The following is a 10,469-nucleotide window of genomic DNA, read 5'->3' on the forward strand; positions in this document are numbered from 1 at the left end:
GCTAAAAGCAAATATACTAGTTATCGTAATGTTCTTACTTCTGTGTTGCGTGAGGCAAAAAAGAAATATTTTTCTTCACTGTTTCTTCTCCATGAGAAGGACATTAAATCCACGTGGAAAGTTATTGATAATGTTCTTCAGAAGAAACGAAATAAATCGAATATCCATAAGATTTGTGTAATTGACATCGAGTTAAGAGATGATAATGAAATCTCTGAAGCGTTTAATTTATATTTTGTGAAGGTTAGATCTAATTCAGCTGATGTTATTCCGAAAACGGATATACATTTTTCTACGTATTTAAGTCATCGCAATAATCAATCTTTGTTTTTTATGCCTGTATTAGAATCCGAAATTGTTGACATTGTAAATAATCTTAAAGCCAAAAAAGTACTGGTTATGATGGAATTTCTAATTATCTTCTGAAATATGTTGTACATGAGATTGTTGTACCTCTCGCCCATATATTTAATTTGTCATTACTGAACGGTATAGTGCCTACTAGGATGAAAATCACTAAAGTTATCCCGATATATAAAAAGGGCGGAGAGGACGAACTGGGAAATTATCGACCAATATCGTTATTTAACTTCTTTTTCTAAATTACTTGAAAAGATTGTGTACACACGTGTATTCCGATTCTTAAATGACTGTAATGTAATAGATGAAAATCAATTTGGATTTCGTAAAAAGCATTCCACAATTCATGCTATTTTACTCATGATAGAGAAAATTATCAAAGCGATCGATGCCAAGTGTCACACAGTAGGTATCTTGACTACTCCATCAAGGCCTTTGACACAATCACCCATGAAATATCATTATAAAAATTACAACACTATGGGATTCGTGGGAGGGCCTTGGAGTGGTTTAGAAGTTACCTTACTGGAAGAACTCAATTTGTTAGTTTGAATGGCCATGTGTCCAGCTCACAGCCTATAACTTGTGGGGTACCGCAAGGATCCCTTTTAGGTCCGTTATTGTTTATTCTTTATACGAATGACTTTCGCAGTTCGTCCTCTCTGCTCTATTTTCTACTTTTTGCCGATGACACCAGCATTTTTTATTCAAATCAAAACCCTCATGTTTTACTGAATACCATAAATACTGAATTAAAATCAGTATCTAAGTGGATCCAGGCTAATAAATTGTCATTGAATTTGACCAAGACAAAATTTATGGTTTTTAGCAATATAATCTATATTTTACCGGGTAAGTTGGTTGTAAACGACGTAGAATTGAACCAGGTGGAATATATAAAATTCCTTGGTCTTTATATTGATTGTAAGTTGACATGGAAAGTTCATGTTGATTCTTTGCGTAAATTACTATCAAAAAATGTTGGTGTTATATATAAGTTAAAACAGTTTTTTCCCTAAACATGTTCTGCATTCATTGTATTCTACTCTATTTTTGCCTTATATAGGTTATGGAATCCTGGCATATAGAAACTGCTGTAAAACTAGACTTAATTCTTTATTATTGATACAGAAAAGAGCTATACGGATAATTAACTTCGCCACATTTTTCGAACACACTAATGTCTTATTCTTTTCCAGTAGAACACTGAAGATCCAGGATTTATATCATTTTAATATCGGGTCATTTATGTATCAATTAAACTCAGGTGGTCTCCCTGATGTGTTTTCTTCGATGTTTGTAAAAAAAAACTTAAGTTCATTCTTACCCTACTAGACAAAAAGATTCTTTTCATCTTTCTCCTGTACGAACCGTATCTGCTTTAAAAACAATAACCACTACAGAACCTAAATTTTGGAATGAGTTGGATAGAGAAATAATCCAATCTCAGTCTCTATATTCATTTAAGCATAAACTTAAACGAGTTTTTCTGAATTCATATTTATAGCTATTCTTCAATCCTCCTCGACATTCTCTGTTCATTACTGACATTATCGATTATGTAACATGTGCCTCGCTCGTGATTTCTGTATTATCTCCTGAACTTCCTTTGTACACATTTGGTATCTCTGCTATTGTACACTGCATCTGACTTGTACCTCGCTCGGGTGATCACGCAACTCTCAAGAAGTCTGTGCCGCGGACATTGTTTTCTTTGTTTTTTTCTTTTTCTTTTTACTTTTTGGCGTTTATATTTCTCCAATTCACAAATTGTCATTCCTTTAATTACATAACCAAGTAAGAAATAATCTCACATCCGCATCTGGGAATCTACACCCTACAAGCAATGCTTCTATGTAGATTCCTCATATTTCACAGGTTTTATCTTTTTATAAGCTGTACTTGACAATTCATCCAGGCTTTTGTATTGTGATGTTTATGTTTTATGTATTTGTTGAAATGTGGAATATGGAACAATAAAAAAAAAAAAACAAACATAGAAAAAAGAGAGCAATAACACTCGAATGAGATTACAGATATTACAATAATATGAACCCACGTATATCTGAGAGTGGTAATATCATTAGAGGCATGCAGGCCTATATAAGGTTGTTTTTAATCAAAAGATACATAAAGAAGTTTACAAAATGAAAAGGGAGACATAAGATTAGACAAGACAATAGGCCTACACATTACAAGGGAGAGAATATGGCTTACGATGTGCAGTCTGCTGCATTTCCACTTCAGCAAATACTCATTTTGATTGACATTGACTAGTCTTCGTCGATAACAAATTTGCAAGTTCACTTTACATTGTTTGTGTCAGTATGGTCAGTAATGATTATGACTTGTTTTTTCTGCGCTGAAATTTCAAAAATGCAGAAAAAAACTTACAAAAAACAAACAATACAGAAGAGGAAAGGGAAGTGTTCTTAATGCAAGAACATGTATAGACATTGATGTTTGAGAAGATGACTCATTCATTCTTGGATCTTTAAAAGTCCGTTTTGAATAGCGTAAGTTCTCTCTGCTTCAGTTCATTCCATACAGTAAAAGTTTTGCCAGATTCATTCTGACATTTTTTGTTGGGTATCTGGAAACAATTTGGTGATTTTTTTTTTGTTGTTGCTTTTTTAAGTTCAGCTACAGTAACTGATTCATTTGAATTTATGTTACGATATAACTATGTGTTTCGAATTTATATGAGTCATTCAGATATACTCACAGAAAAGAAATATAACTATACTTACGTTGATAAAATGCATGCAATCAACAAAGTACGACTATATCAACAATGATATCATTCAGGGGAGTCTGAATCTTATCATGATTACGGGCCACGGTAATGGTTAATTCCTCCACCAGATACAACAGTGAATTCATTTTATTCTTCAATACTAAATTAATCAAATTGTAGAAAAGTAATTTCAGGAGTATTTTTATTGTTTGTGGGATGTTATTTGTTGGCTTGGATCGTGGTAGCCTGAACTTATTAGCGTGAGTTCGTTACGTGTAGGTCTGGTAACACACGCCATGCATAAAGTTCTGTGACAATTGTTACCACTTTGTCTCATAATAAATTCGGTGGCCGGGATCCATTCATATTGATCGGCTTTTAACATGATTAACGTGAATTCGATATCAATGAATAACCGCCGTAATGGAAACGGGCGTTATTTACTTTCAGTGCAAGACCGATGGACATGGTTGCGGCCATTCGTCGTGAATGAAATGACAAGGTTGATTGGAATTTAATTTCCGCTGATCCAAGGCTTCTCCAACAGGTTGGAAAGGAATTTATCTCAATTGCCAGTGCGTTCAGTAATATTATTATTCTGGAGATCACCTTGATTTTGTAAGTATCTGATAAGTTCATGGACACCATACTCAGATGCAGGAGTCGCTGAATCGTAATCGTCTGTTTTATTTTGCAAAAGACTTTAAAAAAATGGATGTCACACAATCATCGTTCAGTAGCAAAGAGAATCTTAAATATTGCATAAGAACGGATTTACGCATATCTGTCATGTATTAACTGTGCTATACTTCTTTGCTTGATTTTGTTTGAATAGACAAGTTTTGCTGCACTGGTAGAAAATACTTTGCTTCTATTGATTTTGCACTATATAGGGACGCCACTGAAATATAAAAAGAAAATGTTAATTTACTACATACCATAAAGAGCTCATATAAAATGATCCATAATGTGTTTTCACTTTACGTCAGTAATCAGTGAGGCTACGAGAGAAAGTCATGTGGTCAGTCATATGATATCATTTACTTATAAAGTGATAGTTGACAGTTGTTGGGTGTCTAAAATGCCTATTTTGTTTGCATTATACACTGAAAAACAATATCATCATCAAAAGTCTATATTATGCACTTAAAATGCAGATATTTGTTAGTATTCATTGATCTCTTGATGTATGTTACAAATGTGAATTGTGTGGAAACTTGATAAGTGACAGGAAATGCACACAAATGAAAGAAACGACGGGGAATGAAGGCATCGTACACTTGTCAAACTTTGAAAGCTTATCATTTTAGTTGAGTATGCACTATACAGACACACAGACAAAATAGGAATAAGACCGGCAGCTAAAATACATTTTCTTGGCTCTACGAAATCGAACATATTGAATTAAACAGTGTTTAGATATCCCGAAGTATTGACCATCTATTCTTTTAGCCTTCATATGATTTCTTTGAGAGTCGCATAGTTTGTTTTTTTTTATCGTGACTTTATTCAAGTTCAAGGCAATGTAAATGGAACATAATGCAAAAAACAGATTCACCGTTTCATGCAAAACAAATGGCATTTCAAACTGCAACAAACTGAATTATTTGCTTTTTTCAGTCTATAAAGTGTAGGAATTTGCAGGTCGATGGTAGCGAGAGGAAGGTGTGAGATGGGTTATCCCCTCCCCTCCCCCCAAGAGGGGACTTTAGCAATTTGAGGTTTGAAATTAAACGACCTGTTGCACACATTTGGTGTGATATTTCAGAACATTTGATCCCCTAATTGTAAGTCTGTGAAGGTGGACTAGGCGAGAAAGCTTTAGCATTTTTCAATCCCCTTCCCTCCCACACAAAGAAGTTTTACATTTTTAGTGTTTAAATTGAGTTTCTTTTGGTAGACTTTTTCAGCTTTTTGTGGAATATTTGAAAACCTTTAGGTCCATCAAGTGTTAGTGGGTGGCGGTAGAAGGTTTGAAAGGGGTTGTCCCTATATTATATGAGGGAGCTTATGTATTTTTAGAATTTGAATTGATAAATCTGGTGCATACTGTAGGTGGAATATTGAATTTGGAAACATGTCAATCTAGACAGTAAGAAGAATAAAAACTGAAGGAAAATATGAATGTTACATTATGCTGTGTGCCACCTCTTGTTCCAAGGTGCGCGTCATAATTGTGTACTAAGAAGGTTGATAACGGTCACCGACAAGGATAACATAAACTGCAGTTAACGGTATTGCCATGTGCACACTAGGATAGCCACAAATGTACTTAGCAAACACAGTAATCTAATTGACGTGTATTGTATTATTACCTCCGCCAAGGGAGGAGGTTATGTTTTCGTTACCGTTGGTTTGTGTGTTCGTTTCTTAGTTAGTTAGTTAGTTAGTTAGTTTGTCCGTGTGCAAAATAACTCAAAAAGTGGTTAACGGATTTAAATGAAACTTACAGGAAAGCTTAAGAATAATACAGGTAACAGATGATTAAAATTTGGTAGTGATTTGAAAATTTTCGGGGAATTTATGAAGGATTTTTGACATTTTGGCAGGTAGAGTAAATGAACTTGGAGTTCAGGCTGCGCGTATTTGAGGTTTGCATGCGCGCACTAGAAAGTGCGTGCTCTAGTTTCTGCCAAAGATAGAAGAGAATCAATTAAAGTGAAAACATAGTTGGGCCATTCTCAGATTAAGTGTTCAATTCCATGTGAGCAAAACCGAAAAATCAACCACAAAGTAAGACATTCAAAGATGTGTTTTCGGAAACTTCAAAAACCAGTCAAATACGAAACAAAAAGTGGAACATTCTAAATGATGGCCATTCATTGAGTAAAAATGAATTGAAATAGAGCATCATATATGATTTTTGATCACCAATCAGATACGTTACCGCAAATGTACATGTTGTAATGGACTCCTGACTCTGAATTAAATTTATTGTTTTGATCCAATTTTTGTTCAGGAAAAGACATCTGTCCCCCTAAAGATATTGGGGTTTTTCAAGAGGTAAAGATGTTGTCATCCCTTGCTAATTGGTAGAAATTATTTCTGTGTGGTAGGTTGAAATATGCTTTTTGCTGAAATGAAATATAACCTTAAGATTCACTTTGTATTTTTAGCAAATTTCGCTTACAAATAAAGTTTCGAATCCCACAAATCATGCAAAGGGAACGATCCGATCTGGAATTTCCACAGAAAACAAATATGAATTGCTTTCCTGGGGAAATAACTTTTGAAAAACATCGAATCACCTTTGGTAACGTATCTGGTAAAATATAAGTAATAATTTTAGTTGTGTATGAATTAATAAATATCACCTGTTTAATTATTTACCTCATAAATTGATGTAAAAATGAATGATGTAAGCCCAAATTAACCATTTAAAACATTGTACGTAATATTCAAACTATGAAATGTAGTGGAAAAGAGCCCTAAATGTGAAAGCTGAGTTCTTCATTCACAGAATATTCTCATCTTACGTCTGAATGTATTTATCCATCTGACTATAAATATTCATTAAGTTTTGATGGATAATGCAAACAAGGTTTAAAAATATATTTTTGCAGGCACTTAGAAGGAAATAGGTACAGTCTCTATGAACTCGATATGCTAAACAGTTGTTTGACCTATGGTAACGTATTTGGCTCATCCCTTTTAATGAAAATGAATAAATAATTGTTCAACTTATCAATGAATCTTGAGTAGTTCGTCATATGTTGAAAAACACTAGAATAAATATGCAACAGAACACTGAAACTTTTCTCGGAAGCCTTTCATAAACTACTTTTTACTCTTTCAAAGTTTGGTAACGTATCTGGCGTACCGTAAATGAATCTGTCGGTGAAGTTACAGAGCAATTTCTACTGAATATTCTTCATTTGAACATAACTTTAATTCTTTATGGAAGCGTCATTCTATGCAGAATTGTTTTATGAACACTTTGTTTTACATAACATTATTTGTCACCGTGGGTGCCCTGAATTATACGTAACGTATCTGCTAAATTTGAAAAGCAAAAAAACTGATATGCTGAATCTTAGCTTCGTCTTGTAAAATAAACGTTCAAAGTTGTTGCATAGAATATGAAAGTGGCTGGGTTTTATAGAATAGAACTTTGGAGTTTATATGCACACAGTGATCTGTTTGTAAAAACATTTACAATTTCTTTTCAGCATTTTGATTATGTGGTAACGTATCTGTCGGAAAACTTGGCATTAAGTTGTGAGACACTGACGCAGAAAGAAAAATCATGTGGAAGTGTTGCTCTTTTTCACCTCTCTGTCCTTTTGGTGTAAGAATATAATCCTGAGGTCCAACAAAACGAAGCATGTAGTGTGTAGGGATGAATTTTGACCAGATTTGATCCCCAGAAAGCACAAGACCAATGAGCAAAATTCGGTCACGTATATGGGGTAACGTATCTGTGGTAACGTATATGGTCGATCATATTATTATGAGAGCGATATCTACCAAATATTTCTTACTTGTACTAAACTTTAATGTTGAATCGATGCGTCATTCCGAGGAGTAATGTATAATATACAATTGTCTGACATTGCAATATCTGTCGCAGTGGGTGGCGTGAAAAGTATGTAACGTATCTGTCCAAATAAAAGTGTAGAAAACCGATATTTCAAACATTGTACCGTATTCTCAATAAAGAGCTATTGCACAAAAAAATCTAAGTACTTCCAATGTATGAAGCATATCCTCAGGGTTTCATATACACAGGGTCATTGCATAGTCTTGTTATTTTCGCAATGCTGTAACACTAAAAAAAACTGGTTACGTATCTGGCGGTGAACTTGGCGACAGGTTTCAAAAGGCTATAAAAAAGAAGTCAATAAAAATTTTGGAACCTTTTGAGTATTGTGATTAGCACATATAATGCTCATCGTCCATGAAAATGATATTTGGAAAGTGTGTTTGTGGACGGAGAGGAGCAATAAAACATAATTCTGAAATAGCCGGCGACACTGCGTTTTTGGGGTCTTCACGAAGTTCAACAGCAAAATTTTATACAAAAAGGCAGACAACCGCATTTGATCGTGTTTATTTTTAACAAATAAAGTCCTCGTGATATATTAGGCCTATAAACATTTAAATAGTATCTAATAGGTTTAAGGGAACCGCAAACTGTCATGGAATGTCGGCGACACCAAAATTCCGTATTTGAACGCTTTTACTGAGGATGGGCCAGTTTTGGTAAGGGTTTGAGAACCCGTCTGGCACAATTTCATATTTGCTTGTAATAATCAAAAGAGTCTACCAAGAAACTTACCTGGCTGATGCGATTTGCCGGGATGATGAGTTCTTTCGGAGTATTTTGAGATCAAAAGTAAAAGTCGGTATACCGACTTTTATTCCAGAAGGATCCAGGTTAACTCGGTCTCAGGGACAACTCGGCCCTATTTCTGACTATTGATACGCAGTTCGTGATCGCCATATTCTCATAGGCGCTTGATAGGCGCACATTAATTCTGCACGGTGGAAAGTAGCTACTTGGCTGAGGTCTGCGCTCTCAGAGTGCTTTTCTCGTTCATTCTGTTTTCGTTTGCTGATCTAATCGTTTGAAAATCCAATATCTGAATCTAAGGAAAAGGGGGTTCGAAACTTTCTGGGAGGGTAAACTGAGAATGTTTCTAATCAAAATCCAAGGTGATCTACAAGCTTATACAGACTTTAAGCATACTGCAAGATGTAAAACTGCCAGATTATTATTTTCAGTGCATATTTGATGTAACTTTACAACAATCTGTACCCATAGTTACTTCCAGTGATCATGTAGAATTAACGTCGAAAAAGTTGCTTAGACATCGACATGGTAGATTGTTGAATCTGTATTCCCTATTGTTTTTTCGCTGAACAAAGCCGCTTTTCCTGATGAGCTAGTGGGTGATTTGAACAATTCTACTATCGCTTTGCGGAATTCAGGATTCCGAATCGTGTAAATTACAGGATTTGCGCAAGAATTGCAGAAGGCTAGGACATTTAGAGCAGTGAAAAGGGGGCCGTATAAATAGGACGCTGACAGGACACGAAGGTTGTACAATAGATAAACCGTGTGTGTTGGTGTCCACGAAATGAGATAAACGCCAACAACAAGGAACAGAATCTTGAGAACATTTTTCCTAGCCACAAGATACTTCGCTGACGGGTTCGAATTATCGCATTTAGAATCTTCTCCTATCCTCCGGCGGGACTGTCGATGGAGCATCAGTGCGGTCAGAATCTGGGCTACAAGCATGATGACAGCTGGTATTAGAAACTGAACGAGGAAAAGCACACAGCCGGTGATGATCTGGGCAATCCATGACTGAAACACCTCAGTGCACCTGCCGCCCTTGGCACCAGCCACAAACAATAAGTACAAGTTTACCAAAAATGCCACCAGCCATGACATGGCAACAGCTTTGGCAACTCTCTGCCGTGTTACAAGACGCTTGAAATGAAGAGGGTGGACAATCGCAATGTATCTTTCTATAGGAATCAAGGTTAGAATGAAGACGGAAGCACCCACTGAAACCCACATGAGCAATGATGTGTAAACAACCTTGCAGTAGACATCCCCTAACCATGTTCCAGGAACCTTCAGTGGTCTCGGCAGCGGAACCATGAACACTGATGTGAAGAAATCCGCAACGGCCAGAGCACCAATCAGTGCATCAGTTGACCGACAAGCGTGGCGCCTTTGGAACAACACCAGGATCACTGTCAGGTTTCCCACTATTCCTAGTATGGACATTGCTAGTTGCGGAATCGTCACCCATGTCCATGCAACTGACTGCCACTTCCAAATCGGCCTGGGGCTTGTAGGCTCTTCCTCATTTTGCGCAGTAAAATTCGGCGTACCAATCTCTACTGTCTCTGTATAGATTTCTGTCATAATTTCATGGTTGATTTCTGATATATTAAAATTCCTTTCTAGAAATGTCTTGATTCGAACAATTTTGTCTTGGCGTGGGGTTGCTCCAATATATAAGTAGCTCTTGACGATCTCAGTAGAATCTGAAACATTGCCTAAAGGCTGCCAGTGTGTCGTCAAATTGCTGTCGATGACTTCAATGTCTGAATGACTTTTAAGGCTGACGACTAATGTCCCGACAGTGTTTAGGCCAGAATTTTGTACAGCTGTAGTGCTGACTGGTCGTGCTGTGACTGTAAGATGAACCGTTCCAGATATGACAAGAAGAACGATCGTCACGTTTATCATTATCCTCATTTTGTCTCTGTTTTTGTTTTCCTGTAAAGAACATAGCATCGTAAAATGGAAAAGAGGAGTTGATTCATCTGTTGTTGTGTCAACGGATCTTTAAAGTGCATCACCATTCATTGTTAACTTTAAATTTGGAAACAGACGAATTTTCAGCATAGC

At 36.0% G+C, this 10,469-nt stretch overlaps 1 protein-coding gene across 1 annotated transcript; it reads right to left on the reverse strand.

Annotated features, from left to right (window-relative positions):
• Positions 1-8,903: 8,903 nt before the first annotated feature.
• LOC139719502 (trace amine-associated receptor 9-like) lies at positions 8,904-9,980 on the reverse strand. Its single transcript, XM_071630923.1, has one exon. The coding sequence runs from the start codon at positions 9,978-9,980 to the stop codon at positions 8,904-8,906; it is 1,077 nt and encodes a 358-aa protein (XP_071487024.1).
• Positions 9,981-10,469: the final 489 nt, after the last annotated feature.

Source organism: Diadema antillarum, unplaced genomic scaffold (genome assembly GCF_040938485.1).
Source record: "Diadema antillarum isolate AM-2024a unplaced genomic scaffold, OU_Dant_1.0 scf00000009, whole genome shotgun sequence".
Lineage (NCBI taxonomy): Eukaryota > Metazoa > Echinodermata > Echinoidea > Diadematoida > Diadematidae > Diadema > Diadema antillarum.